This window comes from Girardinichthys multiradiatus, chromosome 10 (assembly GCF_021462225.1).
Source record: "Girardinichthys multiradiatus isolate DD_20200921_A chromosome 10, DD_fGirMul_XY1, whole genome shotgun sequence".
Taxonomy (NCBI): domain Eukaryota; kingdom Metazoa; phylum Chordata; class Actinopteri; order Cyprinodontiformes; family Goodeidae; genus Girardinichthys; species Girardinichthys multiradiatus.
Genome location: NC_061803.1, coordinates 10,178,935 through 10,198,250, shown reverse-complemented (window position 1 = coordinate 10,198,250; position 19,316 = coordinate 10,178,935). Strand labels below are relative to the sequence as shown.

General features: G+C 37.4%; 1 protein-coding gene across 1 annotated transcript; it reads left to right on the top strand.

The window, feature by feature from the left end:
- Positions 1-12,205: 12,205 nt before the first annotated feature.
- Positions 12,206-19,316, top strand: tbata (thymus, brain and testes associated). Its single transcript, XM_047376185.1, has 4 exons — positions 12,206-12,262; positions 12,490-12,714; positions 17,147-17,187; positions 18,818-19,316. The coding sequence occupies exons 2-4, from the start codon at positions 12,522-12,524 to the stop codon at positions 18,983-18,985; spliced, it is 402 nt and encodes a 133-aa protein (XP_047232141.1). The 5' UTR covers positions 12,206-12,262; positions 12,490-12,521; the 3' UTR covers positions 18,986-19,316.

The window sequence follows — 19,316 nt, the reverse complement described above, 5'->3', positions numbered from 1 at the left end:
ATCTCCTGTAGCGCTCCGTCTTACAGCAGATCTGAAAAAGCCTCTGATTGAAGACACACAGTTGCATCTCCACTCTAGTCTGTTGTCCAGGTGAACACCAAGGTATTTATACTCCTCCACCACCTCCACTTCTTCTCCCATGATAGAAATAGTTTTTGACTTATTGCTGTTTCTCTTAAAATCTACAATCATCTCCTTTGTTTTAGTCACATTCAAGATGAGATTATTGTTTCCACACTATGCCACAAAGCGGACCACCACCTTCCTGTACTCAGCTTCTTGTCCATCTCTGATCAACCCCACAGCTGCAGAATCATCTGAGTATTTCTGCAGATGACAGGAGTCTGTCTTGTACTGGAAGTCTGAGGTGTACAGAGTGAAAAGGAATGGTGAGAGTACAGTCCCTTGTGGTGCTCCTGTGCTGCTGACTACCTGGTTAGACTCATAACAAGGGAAATTAAATGTTGTTGTAGCTCATTATGAAGGTTTCTTCAAAGAGCCGTTGTAGATGCTGCTGGCTGTGAGCAAGAAGGATCTCCTGTAGGGTCTGTCTTACAGCAGATCTGAAAAAGCCTCTGACTGAAGACACTCTGTTGTAGTACGACAATCTCATGAAGAGGATGCTTTGGGTGCTTCATAGTGTTCTTCATTTTATGAAGAATCCTTCTTTGAGCAATGATCTCCAGAGGCTCCAGAGGAGTCCCCAGAACAGAGTCCGTTTTTTTTTTTTATTAGCTTGTTGAGTTTTTTTAAGTCCCTGGCTCTGATGCTGCTTCCCTAGTAGATGATAGCAGAAGAGATCACACTCTTCACAACAGACTTATAGAAGATATGCAGCATCTCGCTGCAAACACTGAGATCCTAAGCTTCCTCAAGAAGTACAGCCTGCTCTATCCCTTCTTGTAGATGGCTTCACAGTTGCATCTCCACTCTAGTCTGTTGTCCAGGTGAACACCGAGGTATTTATTCACTCACTCTCACTCTCTTAAAACTGTGCACATATATTTATATTATATTGTAGATATGTTTATACTGTTTAATTTGTATTGTATTGCACCAACTGCGCCAAAACAAATTCCTTGTATGTCCAAAAACGTACTTGGCAAAAAAGCTTTTCTGATTCTGATTATACTACACCACCACCTCCACTTCTTCTCCCATGATGGAGATAGTATTTGGCATATTCCTGTTTCTCTTAAAATCTACAATCATCTCCTTTATTTATTTTCACGTTCAATATGAGATGATTGTTTCCACACCATGCCACAAACCTGTCCACCAGCTTCCTGTACTTGGCTTCTTGTCCATCTCTGATCCACCCCACGACTGCAGAATCATCTGAGTATTTCTGCAGATGACAGTCTGCAGATATTTCTGCAGATGACTGTCTTGTATTAGAAGTCTGAGGTGTACAGAGTGAAAAGGAATGGTGAGAGTACAGTCCCTTGTGGTGCTCCTGTGCAGCTAACTACCTGGTTATACTCTCAACCCTTCAATCTCACAAACTGTGGTCTGTTTGTCAGGTAGTCTTTGATCCAGGAGATTGTTGAGGCCTCCACCTGAGTCTTCTGGAATTACTGACAAAGCAAATCAGGTTGGATTGTGTTAAATGCATTGGAGAATTCAAAGAACATGATCTTCACAGTGCCGCTGGCTTTGTCCAGATGACAGTGGGTTTGTTGAAGCAGGTGTATGATGGCATCTTCAACTCCAATTCCACCATGATAGGCAAACTGAAGGGGGTCCTGGTAGTTCATTGTTTGCTTACTCAGGTGGGCCAACAGGAGTCTCTCTAAGACATTCATGATGTGAGATGTCAGGGCAACAGGTCTATAGTCATTGAGGACTGATGCTTGAGTTTTCTTTGGTACCGGAACAAGACAGGAGGTCTTACACAACACTGAAATATTCTTCTGGGCCAGGCTAAGGTTGAAGAGCTGCTCTGCACAGGTCTTCAGGACTCTACGGCTGACACAATCTGGACCTGCAGCCTTAATCCGGTTCAGTCTTTCCTGTTGTCACTTCATCTGACTTCTAGACACACACAAGTGGAAGGAGGAGGCAAAGGCAGCATCAGCATCTTCTGATTTGCTTGAAAACAAACATGTAGAAGCAGCAGGCTCCATTGTTCAGGTGGAAGATGAAACATTTGAGGGGTGACAGGAAAGCTCTGGGTCAAAGCAGGGTAGAGTGTCGGTTTGGCTGTGAGCAGAAGGATGCTAGACTTGTTTCTGAACTGAACCTATTGAAGAATGTGTTTAGTTCATTGACTCTGTCCAGACATACATTTTTCCAATTATCCTTCTGCTTGAAGCCTCTGATCTTCTTCATCCCTGACCACACATCTCTGACATTGTTTTGCTGGAGCTTGCTCTCCAGCTTCTTCTTGTATACCTCCTCGCTATCTTTCATATTGACTTTAAGTTGCTTCTGTATACTCCTCAATAATTCCTTGGCTACCTCTCTGAAGGCATTTTTTTTTTCTTTTTAAGCATGTCCTTCAAGTCACTGGTGATCCAGGGTTTGTTATTGGAAAAGCATCTTGGTGGGGATGGTGTTATCCACACAGATTTATATAGTCAGTGACACACTTAGTCATGGCATTGATGTCCTTTCCATGTGGCTGGCACAGTGCGTCCCAGTCTGTAGCCTCAAACCCACCTCGCAAGGCTTCTGACCATTTTCTCACAGTTCTCTTTATTACAGGTTGCCTCTGAACAAGGGGCTTATATTTCAAGCAGAGAAAAGATTGTGATCTGATTTGCCTAGAGGAGGTCTTGCTTTAGAGATGTGAAGCCTTGACATTTGCATAAAACAAATTCAACATTTTGTTGTCTCTGGTAGAGCAGCCAACAAACTGTTGAAACGTTGGAAGTGCAGTTACTTTTGATTCTGATTTATTCTTTTTTGGGAACTCTTCCTCTTGTGGTGGATACAGTTGATTTTGTTTAGTTTTTTTTTGGACAACTGTCCTTTCTGGTGTCGATTTTTCCTAATACTTTCTATTTTTGGACATTTGTTATGATGCATTGCCATGGCAACGGGGTTGTTTCTTACAACTGGGAGCAGCTGATTAATATCTCAAAAGCTCAAATAATACTTCAACTACAACCCCAAATCCCTGATGAGTTGGAAAGGAGACACCATGGATGCAGAGCAGGAGCAAAGAGAAGAGAGAGAAGGAGGAAGTTCAAACCATCTCTTCCGTCAATTATGATGGGCAATGTGAGATCGTTGGGAAACAAGTTGGATGAACTCCAAGCCCTACAAAGGACTCAGCCGGAGTACCGTGTATGCAGTATTATGTGTTTTACTGAGACATGGCTGCAGGATCATATCCCCGACTCCAGCGTCTCTCTGCCGGGCTTTTTAACCATACGAGCAGACAGAGATTTAAAGAGGAGCGGCAAATGTAAAGGAGGTGGACTGGCAGTACTTGTGAACAACAGATGGTGTAATCCAGGACATGTAACTTTGAAGTGTCATCTCTGCAGTCCAGATATTGAACTGTTGGCAGTAAGTTTTCGTCCATATTATTTACCCAGAGAGTTCACCAGTATTATTTTGGCAACAGTTTACGTTCCACCTTCCGCTGTTGCCGACACTGCATTTGATGCCATCAGCTCAGTTGTTGCTAAGCTACAGACACAAAACCCCAATGCTTTTGTGGCAATTTCTGGTTTTTACCATGCTTCACTCTGCTACACTTCCAACGTTTCAACAGTTTGTCAGCTGCTCTACCAGAGAAAACAAAACATTGGATTTGTTTTATGCAAATGTCAAGGACTCATACATTTCTACAGCAAGACCTCCTCTAGGCAAATCAGATCACAATCTTGTTTTTCTCTGCTCGAAATATAAGCCCCTTGTTCAGAGGCAACCTGTAATAAAGAGAACTGTGAGAAAATGGTTATTTTGGCAACAGTTCCACCATCAGCTGTTGCTGACACTGCATGTGATGCCATCAGCTCAGTAATTGCTAAGCTACAGACACAACACCCTAATGCATTTGTGGCAATATTTGGTGATATTAACCAATTCAATTCAATTCATAAATACTATATTAATCCCAAAGGGAAATTAAATGTTGTTGTAGTTCATTATGAAGGTGTCTTCAAAGAGCCGTTGTAGATGCTGCTGGCTGAGGACTGATGGGTGAGTTTTCTTTGGTACCGGAACAAGACAGGAGGTCTTACACAACACCGAAATCTTCTTCTGGGCCAGGCTAAGGTTGAAGAGCTGCTCTGCACAGGTCTGCAGCACCTCTTCAACCTTAGCCTGGCCCAGAAGAAGGTTCCGGTGTTGTGGAAGACCTCCTGTCTTGTTCCGGTACCAAAGAAAACTCACCCATCAGTCCTCAATGACTATAGACCTGTTGCCCTGACATCCCACATCATGAAGGTCCTAGAGAGACTCCTGTTGGCCCACCTGAGTAAGCAAACAGTAAACCATCAGCATCCACAGCGCCTCCTTTTTAACTCATCAGGGATTTGGGGTTGTAGTTAATGTATTATTTGAGCTTTTGAGATATAAATCAGCTGCTACCAGTTGTAAAAAACACTCTGTTGCCATGGTGACACATCATAACAAATGTCCAAAAGTAAAAAAGAATCAACAAAAATCCGTCTAGCTACATAGCATACGATACCGTATGCTATGTAGCTAATTAATCAGAATGAAAAGTAACAGAGCCACTTCAGCCTGTTGCCACCTTGAGCTGTGGAATTCTAGAATCATATCCCTTTCATAATGTAATAGAAAAAAAACATAGAATAACAGAAAAAAACATAAAATAAGCTCTGGATTTTCTTCTCCATGATACAAAATGTTATTTAAGATAAGGCATTTTTCAATACTGAGTCCTATATGAGCATTTTAATTAAATGCTAAGCTAACACTTGCATGTCTCCTTTCTGTCTTAATATGACTTGTTGACAACATGACTCAACATTTTTCAACATGTTTCCAGTTAATTGCATCTTGGGAAGACTTGGGAAACATTGTTCCTCTTTATAAACTTAGTGCTTGCTTTAAATGTCACAAACGAGCACCCTGTGTAAAACATGGAAGGTAAACCAACAGATTGTAAGCTGCCACAGCCAACAAATTCATAGGGAATAACTTTGTATATAGTAGAAAAAAACAACCCCCACATTGGTTTAATTAAAAAATGTAATGTGCAAGGCCTATAATCACAGTTTGCACGCATTGTAAATGTAAATAGACCTGGATTTCTAAAAGCTGGATGTGTAAAATATGGCACCATTGCAACGATGAGCTGGCGTTTCATTAAAAGTTAAGATATTTAATTGTTCATGCTATTGAAAACTCATGCACAGCACAATGATACAACCCAACAGAGAACTGGCTAATCAATTAACTTATTTTGGTTAATTGATATGTGTGTGTGTGTGTGAATAGATAGCAAAATTATCCTAACCCTATAAAGTTGCAAACATTTACTCCTTTATAGTAAGAAGATGGCCAAAAGCAGGAAAAATGCCACAGCTTTTTAAAGGATGTTATGGTTTGTCTTTTACCCTCAGGGACAGATTACCATAAGAAAATGTTTGAAAAGTGAGTGGAGGCCTGCAAATAGTTTCACCTTCAGAGAGGGTCACATCCTTGTAATGAACCAACTCCATCCACCCACTGCCGCAGATAAGCCATAGACATGCATCTCTAACTCACTTTCTCTCTGGTAACATGCAGAACAACTAGCAATGAAACGAGAGTGATGTGATATGCTTATTGATCTTTTTAGTCCAAACTAGTATGCAGGACTAGTATGCAGGGAATTCAGGATGCATCAAAATTGTAAAAAAAGAACCGTCAAGAATACCAACAGACTCCTTGTTACCCACTGTAATTGATGGAATACTAATAAACTGAGAAAGTGTAAAGCCTTTATTTCTCATAATTATGATGGTTTTTTGTTTATAGCTAATGAAAACATAACATCAAATGTTTTAGAAGAAGAAGAAACAAATTTTAATACAGAAATGTGGGCTTAAGGAAAAGTATGTTTAATACCTGCTTATTAAAGGTTATTTTCAAAGGATCTTTTATTTAGACAAACAAGGCTCATTGGAAAGCAAATTCTAATTTATTAAGTATGACTAAATACTGTATATACAAGTTACAACCACATACTGCAATGTATGTTGTTGGGATTTAATGCAATAATCCAGCACAAGGTAGTGCATTATAGTGAGGCAAAAGAAAACTGATATATCGTTTTCACCATATTGTTTTACAAGAAAAAATCTGAACAGTGTTACAATTAGTTGCATACAGCCTCTCTGAGTCAATGGTTTGTAGAAACAGCTTTTACTGCTATTACATCTGCAGGGTTTAGGAGGTATTGGTCTACTAGCTGTGCACATTCCTTGCAAAATAATCAGGTTGGATGTAGAGCAGCTATGAGCATCCATTTTCAAGTCTTCTTCTAAGTGTCCTTTGTATCTTAATGTCCAAAATTCTGAATCTTTTCCTTATTTTCTGACCTTATATTGAAAGAGAAAGTGTGTCCACGTTTAAGGTTGTACGCTCTAGGATCAAAACTTAACAAACACCAAAAACAAAATCTCAACAAAAAAGTCAGACGCTGTGACAAAAACCTAAAAATCCCCAAGTTATGAGCCCTCATCTGAAGCCCTCAAGTTTGGTTTAGGATTTACATACACTCCTCCGTGATGAAAGCTTTGAAAATCTCCAAGCTTGAGAGGCAGCTTTGCTTTAATGGAACACAGCACGTGGTTAGAGATGCAATTCCTCTATCACAGCCGCTATTCTCAAAACAACTTTTAAAGCCTCCACACCACTTCACTAAGGCACATCAACGGTGAAATCTCATTTCCTTTGAACAAACTGCAAGTGATTTGCATATATTCTGAAAACAACTGCATGACACTGGTGAGATATTTTATATAGAACAGATATCTGGCGTGAACGTTATCAAATCGAGACGCATTAATACATTTATCGTCTGTGGTACAATTTTTCTCTACAAAGTCGTCAGTACAGCCCTTGGGTCATCTCATGTTGAAATGTTAGATGTATTTTCTATTTTTGCAAATTTTTGTGTTTATCAATTACTGTTGGATAAATGTACCCCTTCAATAAACAAGATAAATATGTAAAGCACAAGCAATGACCAACTAGTTCCTGAAATTCAGCTGATTAGAGCTGCATGCTGTGAACTTTGAACACTGGGGAGATGGAGAAAACCAAATCAATGTTTTCTAAAAATGGCACTACATAAAGAAAATTATGGAATTAACATGGTAGACATGTAAACAGAAGTAAAGAGAGTCTGGAGTAAGTCAGGATATCTATATTTTCTAATGCATACTTAAAACCATTGAAACAAGGGGCATAATGTAGTTCAGAAATTCATATGTTAAATAAAATTACTCGACAAAGATTTGTGTGAATTTTGTTTGACTTTCAAGTCATCTCTGTAAATCTGGCATAGATGAACACGCTTTAAAAACCTTGTCAAATAAGGGAAATACATTACCTAATTCTATTAAAACAAAAATGATGAACTATTGGGCAAGGATTGTTTTTAAATTCATAAAAAAACAAATGACGTCACATTTATTAAGCCTGTCTCAGATGAAACATGAAATAATATACAGGACAGGTGCTAAGAGATGGTGTCACTTCACATATGGCAGCTTCACCTGTTTTAATTGTCTGTGATAGACAAATGGTTTCAGGAATCCAAATCGAGGAGCAACAGGCTCACTAGTTGCTTGATGATTTTCTTGCTTCTGGTTTTTTGGTTTTTGTTTGTCTGTGCTGTGAAACCCTGGCTCTATAAGCTAATGCTTCGGTTTTTTGTCAACCCTCACATCCACATCCATTCTTTTCCATACTGAAGATCCTCCTGCGCTCCTTGTTGTTGCTCAGACTGCATGGATCACACTAACCTGCCTGTCTGCCCTCCTCCACACTCTGCACTGAACAGGACATTGGAAAAGAAACTTCACATGCTGCTGCTGTGCTCTGTTGCAACCTCAATCTTTTCCTATTTTTCATATTTATTCATGAACTGTAAATCACACCTAATCGCTCCATCTCCTCCTTCCAGATAGACAGAAGAAAACTATGTTTTCAGTTTTCATGATAAACAGCTTAAAACAGCTTTGGATGAGTGTGTTCATATTTGCATTTGCTGTTTCTGATACCGATACCCTAAGCCTATAGCAGCCATTCTAAGACAAACAGTTTATACAGTTAAATCCAATAGTTGGATTAAAGTGAGATAATGCCTGATATCCTTTTAATACAATTTAAAAAAAAAAATTGTGAGTTTTTGTGAGTGCACATTTTTAAAAAATGTTAGTAAGCATTGTAAAAATGTGATTATTTCCGATTTTGTTTTGATATGAAAAGGAGGAAGAAGAGAAGGCTCTTAGGAAGTGATGTGCGCAGCAAGGCTGTGAGCTTTAGTTAAAGTTTCTTTTATAACAGGAACAAAAGCAAAAGGGTATATAATTTCTCATTTACTGCTTGGTAACTTGCGCTTTATTTAGATGCTTATCTTTCCTAACAAGCACAGTTATCTGTCTCACATCTGAAATATGCAAATGCAATAAACACAACACAAAGCACAGCATGAACTCTTTCAGCTAAATCTATCTTCTGTTTAGAACACTTTACCTTTCTTCAAAGTAAACTGGTAGCATTGCTAAATGGCTTATTGCTGTTTTTAAAATAATTTTGCTTGATGTATTATGATCCCGCAACACATGCATATTTTAGTATGTTGCAGTATCGTATATAACACTGAATGTTTTGCAAGGTGTTTTATTTTTGTAATTTGTTGTTTTGGTTTTTTGAAGTTTATTCACCAGTACAGGGATGTTCATTGTCTTTGTATGGATAGCTTTTCCTTCAGCTTGTGCATTGCTATAGTGATCAAGGACTCTGAGACTGACCATTTAAAAATGCTTTGCGTGGGCTGATATTCTGAATTTTCTTAATGAAGATTATTATGCCCACACATTGATTGGTCTTCAATAAAGAAAAATAGCTATCCAAATTAACTTGGACCTAAGGGAGTAATTTCCTACTGTCTGACCTGTAGAATCAAGAATTTACTTTAAAAGGACCTGTCTGGCAACATGAAATAGGCAAAAAGGTCTCCATACTCCAGACATAATGCCCAGATCAAACAAAATTCCATAATAGATAAGAAACAAAATCAGTTTGAATAGAGAAACCTTCCAAGTTATTCCAGAATTACACCTAGAGAACATGGCAATTTATCCAGGAGGTCACAAGAGAACCCAGCACATTTAAAGCACTAGAGGTCTAAAGGTGTTAGTGTGCTGGCCTGCTTCAGGAGCTGGACGACCTGGCATTATTGAATGAGAAGATTCTCAGCAATGTGTTCAAAGATTCTTGGATCACTGAATGCTAGATAGATTATATTCTGTATGTTTTTCTGTTACTCCTTTGCTGTATATGGTTTATTGTTAAGTACAATGCCAATAGAATATGTCCTTGCATAGGCATAAATAATTACTATATATCACCCATGGAAGTGTTTCCCACTATATTGCACAAACAGCCGTCTGCACTGTAGACCACAATGTCAAACCCAGTTAACGGCTCTGCTTTCAGTCTGAATGTAACTGTTTTTCTGAAAAATTGCTAACAGTGCAGTCACTAAAACTGTAACTACTCTGAAAATCTAAATATAGGATATCTGTTCATATACATAAGTAGTATTCAAAGCCCTTTATCTGAAGGCAATGAAACATTAACACTTGACCGAGGCATTAATTTACCATCTAAATGAAGAAAATGTCCCACACTGTTCATAAGGTAAAGGCAGAACAGTTACAACTGTAGTGGACAGAAAACCCTGAATTTACCTTCATGCTCTAGTTGCCCAGAGTGCATAATAAAAGGGGCCTACAGCATTAATCTATTTTGTGACACATGCAGTCTAAGAGAGAAAGAATAAAAAGGCATTCTTTACAGGGGTTGCTTTTGTAAACCTGATAATGATGCACAATGATTATCTCTTTCATTGTGTTTTGGATATGTTCTAAGGTAAAGCCTGCAGGTGTTGATAAAGGATGTTGTTACAGCATCCTTTTTCCAGATATGACGGTCAAGATCACAAGTGTTTAGTAACAAGTTCACTTGGAAAACATGCAGCAAGCATACAGATATACTTTGATACAACAAAAATACAACCAGGAAAAATCAAAAGAAATGGGAAAATATATTTAAATGTTTCACATTTTTCCAAGACAGAGACTAGCCAAATCTGACAATTGTAATAATGTTTTTTTCTGTATGAATATGCTTGTGAGCTGGTCTTTTTGGATTTTTCTTTGAACATGAGTAACTGAGCTTGTGTGGTTCGCCATGAAAGCAGAAGGCTTAAAGAATAATGGGGAACAGATTAGGTGTGCAGAATAGGCATACCGGGGGAGGTAAAATGCTGATTATTATTATTATTATTTTTGTTTATTTGTGCAAAACTCAAGATCAAAGCACGGAAAAAGACAGGAAACTGCAGATTCATTATGTTGACACATTTATGTTAAAAACTGCCTTAAAACACCAAATTGTGAGAAAATATTGTATCATTCCCAATCTGAAAATGGCTGTGTTGAAAGTTTGGGCTATTTTGGTATAGCAGCCTTGGGTTAAATATGGCCCAATCCAGCACTAGGTTAATACATTACGACAAGGCACGGTTATGGGTTTGACCTAGCATTTACTGAATCACGTTTTTAAGCCTGCCAAAGAATGGGTTGAAAAGAATAACCCATAATTTGGAATGCAAAATTAGGAATGTTTGGGTTAAAATAAATTACTTTTAAGTTTGCATGAAAACTACCTCATAAAAAAACGTGTAATGTCTGATAAGATTTTTTTATTACAAACAATTGTATTTGGATAACAAAATTCACACACACATATAAAACTATAAAAATGAAATAGAATTAATCATATTTTCCTATACTCTGTGCATCTCTGTTTAAAGCCACCAAATGAATATAACTACTAAATTGATACAGCTAAAAAAAAATCATAACATGGAAACACAATTGCAAGAAAACTAAAAAGTAGAAAGAAATATAATCTCTTTCTCTGTATTGACTTTTGATAATATTCATCAAAATTTTACCATCTTGCAATTTCTCTTTAAATCTTGTGGAAAAGGTTCAGTGAAATCGTACAAGGTGGTTGCATAGTTCAAAATGGTGGTATGTAAATAATGTCTCTTCTTAAAGTCTAGTCACTAATTATGTTTCAGCGTTTTCTTAAAACTACCCAACACCAGTCCCAATAGCATAAATTGAGATCAAATAAATAGCTGTTTTGTGTGTGTGTGTGTGTGTGTGTGTGTGTGTGTGTGTGTGTGTTCAGAGTTCATGCTGCAAGTGAGTGAATTAAATTTAGGTCTATATTTGTTGTTTGACACCATAACAGCCTCCAAACCCTCAGGAGAGAGAAAAGGGAGTCATTTTTTTCTATCTAGTTAGTTTTTATTGTATTGATTCCAAAGGTTTCTTTTAATGTTATTGCTTCTGCATCTTTCAGACCTACCTTCCTTTGAGCAATATCGTTACTGATGTGTCATCCAAACCCTTCTGCGGGTTAATTGCTTGGTTTGTTCATGGATCTGCTTCTTTTTGTTTTTTTCAGTTTTAGATGTTTTTGTTTGTTTGTGTTGTTGACTTGTTTGCATTTACAACCCTTTTGCTTTACTTTAATGGAAATTTTTTTAAGTTTCTATATGGTACCTTCTTCCTCCTCGGTTTATGTCATCAAGCACTCTTATCTTGTTGAATTTTCACTGAATTTAATGATTTATGATTCTGGGTTGTAAGGCTACAGACTAACGACTCTGTTTCTTTCAGTTAACTTTAGTCACTTTGTGACCCTTCTTCTTGAAGAACTGTGCATTCTCTCTGTGGATGACCTGACACGTAAATCCACACTTTCTTTTTTGATATGTTTATCAAAGGAGAACCTGCAGCTGATAAAAAGGAAGTGAAGTGTGTTCATAAATATACCTTCATTTGAAAACTTTCCAAGAATTAGACAATTTGTTTGAAGTAAAATGAATTCTAACAAATTTGGAGACAGAATTTATGGCAGAATTGACCTGGTGGAGTGTGCCAGCACACTGATGCCATTGTTTAGTTCACTGCAGGTTACTAAGCGACAAAAGCAACACAAAGCGCTGAATGTCTCTGGATTCTACAGGAGACTGCTTTTCTAGGTAAAGAGCTGCTACAAAGTTATTTTTGACAGAATCGGAACTTATTTTCATGGAAAGTCATTGATGGTAGAAAGCATAAGTGTAGGTTTGTGTTGGGAGTTGGGCTTTAAAAACGTCTATTACATGTGCAGGGAGCAATTTGCAATCAAATGTTGGCATAGGATTTTGGTATTTCTGTCACATCAACTTATTAATTTCCTTTACTTAATCATTTTTATGTCCTTCAGCTTGAGGCCAAACGTCCAGCTTAAACTTGAAAATGTCGAGAGCTCAACGTCAAAACTCCAGGGAAACTACAGGAGACAGGAGCAGCAGTCTAAGTAATCAGGTGCTGTTCACCTCTGAATTTAGCAAGATGCTGACGAAAAGCACTCCCCACTTCAGTTGCTTCAGTCAGCACTCATTCTTCTCCCGTCATAACCCTGATCCGCACAGGGTGAGACACATTCAAGGTGAGCAGGGAAGCAGAACAGATGAATGTTTTGTATAGCTGAACATTAACACTTCGATCTGTTTCGAAAGAGGAGTCACACATTTTTCTTATGAGATGTTGCCATTAAGCTACAATAAAATAGCTGTCAACAACATAGCTAGCTGGTATATGAATGGTTCCCTTGATCCAAAAGAAGTATTCAGATCCATTTCTAAAACATTACAAGTAAATTAAGTAAAAAAGACATTTCAAGTGGCTGCTTGAAAAAAAAACTATTTGTTTATAAAAAAAATGGCAACAAAACTAAATATCTTTGTAAACAAATACAATTTTAAAAATAAAACAACCATTTTCTTTTATAAATGTGTTGGTGTGAATATTCCTTATGGTGATATCAGTATGGCTATCGATTTTCCATACCACAGTGAGTGTAAAGAAATAGTGCTAGCTACCATACTACTAAGAAACACTCTTCATCCATCCATCCATCCATCCATCCATCCATCATCCATCCATCCATCCATCCATCCATCCATCCATCCATCATCCATCCATCCATCCATCCATCATCCATCCATCCATCCATCCATCCATCCATCCATCCATCCATCCAACCAGCCAGCCAGCCAGCCAGCAAGATTTTTTGCCTTTGCTAATTTTGTGTCTTTTCCACTGTAAAACCTTTATATTCTTGCTGAGGTGCATCTCTGTGGATTAGAATTTCATTAATAAATAGTGTATTTCGGCAGTTCAATTTAGCATTAATTAATTGTTAGAATAGTTAGCCTACTGAATTGTATATCCGTTTACTTTAAAGTATATGCAATCAGTATTTCCTCAGGGCTCCTTTAGCATAAATTGCTGAATCAGTGCAGCCTGACATGGAGGCTCTGCTAAAGGGGTTGAAGCAGCACCGGTTAATTTAATAGTCCTGCTGAAAAATGTATTCAGCATCTCCATAAAGCTTGTCAACAAAGGAAAATATGAAGTGCTCCAAATTTTCCTGGAAGATGGCTGTGCTGACTTTGGACTTGATAAAACACAGTGGACCAATAGCAGCAGATGATAAGGCTCCTACGATCGTTAGTGACTGCAGAAACATCACAGTTGGACCTAAAGCAAATTTGAATGATGCCTCTCCACTCTTCCTCTAGACTTGAGGAACACTGATTTGCAAATGTAGCTTTTAGTTAAAAATTGGACACCTACCACTGTATAACAGTGTTCTTAGACCAAGTAAGATGCTTCTGGCACTATCTTTGGTTCAGCAGTGGTTCAACACAAGTATCGTGTTGTATCCCATGTTCTGTATATGTCTGTGTGTGATGGATCTTTGAGCTCTGACTATAGCTGCAGCCCATGCCTGTAAATCTATCTAAAACTCTTGCAGGGACTTTGTTCAGTGGTGGATAGTTACTAGTAACACTTAGTTACTAGTTCTACTCTTACCTGAGTAAGGTTTTTAGCATCTCTACACACCTGTTTAACCAAACAACCACCAAATAATCACATAGTAGCTTATGTTGAGGTAAAACCTCTTGTCTGTGCACAACCTCCATTGTTCTTATTTTATTTTCCATCTGCCGAGCCTACTGTGCCATTTGGAGGCTAAATGAATATGCAGTAAACAGTATACAGTCATATTCAATAAATTTCAATATGCTTTCAAATGAGGCTCGTTTTAATCAAAAAATCGTTTAAAAAACAACCTTAAAACAGATGCTAAACTTACTGTACATTCTGCCCACATTTCTGTATGAATGTTTTTATTGGTCTGATGTAATCTTAATCTTAAATGTTGTGTTGTCATTAGCTGTAAATGGAAAATAATAATTAACAAAAAACTATTGTGGAGATCTGATTGTGACATAGAAACCAAGAGAGTATACTCAACAGGATAAATAGCAGCTGAGTGGGGAGCAAAACTAAGGGACTGAAGAGATTAGACCAACATCATGGAAAGAAGGAATAAGTAGCCGAACAATGAACATGAAGTAAATACTGAAAATAACTCAAAATACAAGACCCAAAATAAAAATGTCTGAAAAAGTTAATTACAATGTCCATGGGATTATGATAGTCTGTGTGTAATTAACCCCGAAATGTGTTTCACTAAGTGAATTACGTTACTGAAATAAATTAATAATATTCTAATTTCTTCAATATGACTCTGTTTTTACTGAAAGTACTTTGCACTGTTTAACATTTATACATTACCTACTATAGCCGTTGTTTTCAGAAATGTCATGTTATGAAAAAATGTGATTTGGAAATGATTGCCTGAATTTGTTATTTTGTACTGATGTCATATTTTTGACTTTTTTTCATTTTTGTTATTCGAAATACCAGATTTTGTACACAACCTTATATTTTTGTCTGTCTCATTATATAATTTCTGCAAATTAAATCAGATGTCAGGATCAAGTAGTTGCACAGTACTTACAGAGTCTTTTTTAACAAATATGTTTTACTTTTGGATTATTACTTTTTACTTCTGTTTAAGTAAGCATTACTTCAATATATTTACTGGATTTACTTGAATGCAATTTTGCTACCCACCTCTGGCTTTGCTTAACATAAGATCAATCAAGATCAATATAACGTGAATTTCACATTTGAACTGATTTACTGAATTACATTTAAGGTCAAACTTATTCCAACCTTTTGAAATTTGACCTAAATCCCTGAACTCAGTTCAAATAATTCATTATCAGATTTAAGTCATTGGTAGCTTTAACGCCTAACCTTCTTATACTCATAGTTTTAACCATATTTCTATCTTGTTTTTTCTTAAAGCAGAATTTGTATAATGATTATATATTGACACATTGTTTAAAGTTAATGGGCACTAAACAAATGTATATCAAAACCAATCAGAAAACCTTCGAATTAGTGGAAATGCTCAAATTGCTGTTCTGATTACTATGGCCTCAACGGGTATCAGTAAGCTACGTTTTCTGTATGTTTTCCCCACAAGACTCAATGGTAGGCCCATTTGCATGGTGAGAGATGACTGGTTTGTCACCTCATCATTATTTCCTCATCCACTTCTAAAGAGCCAGGTGTTCAAAAAAACACCAGAGTCATCTGCTTTCCCGTTTACCTCAAATCTTTACGGAGGCAGTGGAAACAAAAACCAGGTATGTTGGTGATGAGCACGCAAATGGATGTTCTCAATACGTTTCTAAAGCTTTAGTAGAATACATCTTTTCTGGCTTATGGGAACATCCTCCTACTCACCTAAAAGACTTCAAAGACACTCTGTAGAAAAAGCCTTCCCTTACTCGACCTGACAGCTGATGAAAAGGTAAAATTGGAGTAATGTAAAGCATGTGGACAACCTAAGCCTGGCTCATTAGTACGATGGCTGGGAGGAGAGACAAATGCATGTAGAACAAGTTGGAAGACATGAACAATCGGAGTGCTCTTGGTGTCATTAAAATTTGGATTAAAGTTTAAATTTATCATCAGTCATTTTCAACTGCTTCTTACATAGTGGAGTGGTGCCTATCTCCAGCAGCAGATTTTTAGAGTAGACTAGGGGCTGGAGGCAGGGTACACCGTGGACAAGTCGCAAGTCCATCGCCAGGCAACACAGAGACACACAGGACAAACAACAACGCACACACTCATTCACACCTAAGGACAATTTAGAGAAACCAAATAACCTAACAGTCATGTTTTTGGACTGTGGGAGGAAGCCACATTACCCGGAGAGAACCCACAAATGAACAGGGAGAACATGCAAACTCCATGCAGAAAGACCCCGGCTGGGTGTCGAACCCAGGACCTTTATGCTGCAAGGCAATAGAGCTACCAACTTTATAACAAAGAAATTCAAATATTTTGGATTAAAGTTTGAAGTTTAAAATTCTTGGTATATACCGGTACATATTTTTGTAAGGTACTACATTGGAATGGTCACGAAGGCAAAATAATGCTCCAAAGTGAGGGAAAACTAAAAATAATTAAATGTGTATATCTGAATGCTTGCTTTTGTTGCAGTCTTTATGACTTCCCATTATAAATTCCAAAGAAATGTGTTTTTATGTTGGTGAATTCCAGCTTTGTTTTAATTTTTGCTCCTGTGTCATGTTGTCACTGCTGATCGCAAAGTTATGATGAAATTAGGATAAGAAATGATGAGAAATGTTAAATAGTAAAGTATTAAGATCTAATAAATATGTGTTGTAATCTGCAGAAAAGGAATTGGTCATGGGAATGATCCGACAAGCTCTGAATGGTGTCGACTTCTCTGTTGGTAATAGTAAGAGTGTCCAGCACCTCCCGGTTTTCCATACCAGCTCATTTTCACCAGCGTGCATTTCATCAGACCACCAGCTGTGGAGGAAAGCATGGAAATCTAGGTCAGGCTGAAGTATTGCTCTTCATTAGCAATAGGGCTCACATGTTAACATAATTTGAATAATATTTTTTATTTATCTCTATAGCTCACACCAAGCAAACCAACCTTACACCAATGAACAACCAGGTAATTAAGGAAATATTTTTGCAAGATTTTATATCAGTTTATTAGTTAAGAACAGTCCTGGAGGATCATTTTCTTATATTTTTGTATCCTCCAGGGGGTCAATTTTAATTCCTCATTTTTTTGACATTTGTCATTCGATAAATTGACAGCTCTCTCCATAATGTAATACATCTTATTTTAACTGTGGCTTTTTCCTTCAGGCATGAATGTATTATGGCACATTAGGGGGTTCCTGCAAGTTATTAAAATTCATCTGCTGACTGTCTTTTTTGACCTGCTGCTTTTTTTCGAGTAAATGTGCCCACAATGATTAATTCTTCGTGACTTTTTTGAACTTGAAACAGAACTGTTTCCCACTTTGTCAGACTCACTTACTCTTTATAGCAGGTAATGAAACTAAAAATAAGTAAAAGTAATTATTGCTATCTGTATCTTGCAATAATGTATATTGTATGCTGTGAAAGGTATTTTCCACTCTTACAGATTTCTTGAGTCTTTACTTTTTGCCAAATGTAGACGTTTTAAATCTAAAAATAAATTTTATATCAGACAAATATAAACTGACTAAATACAAGAGACAGTTTACAAATTATTTAATTTAATTTATGATGTAAAAAAAATTCTACCCAAACCAACCAGGCCCTGTTGGAAAAGTAACCCCCTCCTGTACCTTATGACTGATTGTGTCACTCTTGGCACCAACAACTCCCAATAACTGGCAATCAGTCTTTTACATTGCTGTGGAGGAATTGTTGCACACTCATTTTTGCAGAATATTTTTTTTTAGTACAACCACATTGGAATGTTTTTGAGGATGGATTGTCTGTTTAGGGTCTTGCGACAACGTCTTAATCAATTCAAGTCCAGACATTGACTAGGCCTCTCTGGTTTCTTTCAGTCTTTCAAAGGTGTTCTGATTACTGTGCTTTGGATCATTGTCCTGCTAAATAAATCAGGTGTGCTTGAACTCAAACTCATCAAATGATGATCAGACATTCTGAATCTGGATTTTTCTGGAAAAGAGCAGAATTCCTGTTCTTTTTCAATTGCGTCGTCTACGTCCTAAAGCAGCATTGCATCCCAGGACCATCACACTCCCTTATTCATCTTTTACTGTTGGTGTGATGTGATGTTCTGTTCTGCAACATGAAATGACCGCTGTTCCATATATTCTTTTTCCATTTGTGAACAAGGGCTCCAACTGTGGCTTTGTAAACATTTTCACTTTTGGTGGAGTAGATTTGGAATAGCTTTTTTTCCCTTGATAAATGAAATAATCATTTGAAAATTGGATTCTGTATGTACTCATATTTCCTTTGATATTAACATTTGGTTGATTTAAAACATTTAGGTGACCTATTGACTTGCCCTGCATGTCTCCCCCCTTCTCTCCACCAATTTCCTGTCAGCCTACTGTCACAACATAAGAAAATAAAGGCCACTAGTGCTACAAAAAAACATAAAAAAAACCTTCAGATTTAGATAGGCTTTAATAAAACAATGCAGTCGACACACATGTGAGAATTTTGTACATTCAGTAACTTCCTTTATTTTGCTAAATTGGACAAGTGCTGTTTTGGCTGGTGTTTGATTGGTTTACTGGAAAATTAAACTGGGTGTTGTTTTGCAGATAGGATTGGAGGCGCTGAAGTCCTTGAAGTCCATGCAGGAGGCCATGGTCAGCCCTAGGATTCTCCAATCCAACTCAAAGAGAATGCATAAAATAAGTTATTTTCTAATTTCAAAACATGGCATGGTTATATACATTTCCTTGTTTCTGCAGTGCCATACAGAATAATATAGCTATGGTCAGAAGAGGTGCATACCGCCACCTACTGTACATCATTGTATAACACCACCCACTATATTCTATGTTTTAGTTTTGTATTTCATAAAAATAAGAATAATGCTTTATTTAATATACTCTTGATTTCCCCCACTAGCTCTCCTCTGTTCCTAATATTCCTTTTAGACTGAATTATCTCCCATTACTTTATTCCGTCATCCAATCCCTGCACTACGTTTACTGGCGGTGAGGAGTGTGACAGCGCATGCGCAACGCGAATCTACTAACGCTGTGCTCCACAAACCAGCCTGAGATCACGTGACGCCAAGTCGCTGATGTAAAT

What these genes read in the sequence shown, in the direction of transcription:
- tbata (XM_047376185.1), top strand. Translation starts at nt 12,522, where the DNA reads ATGTCGAGAGCTCAACGTCAAAACTCCAGGGAAACTACAGGAGACAGG. An exon ending in CAGGGTGAGACACATTCAAG is followed by an intron (nt 12,715 to 17,146) that starts GTGAGCAGGGAA and finishes TTATCTCTATAG; the next exon opens with CTCACACCAAGCAAACCAAC. An exon ending in TTACACCAATGAACAACCAG is followed by an intron (nt 17,188 to 18,817) that starts GTAATTAAGGAA and finishes GTTGTTTTGCAG; the next exon opens with ATAGGATTGGAGGCGCTGAA.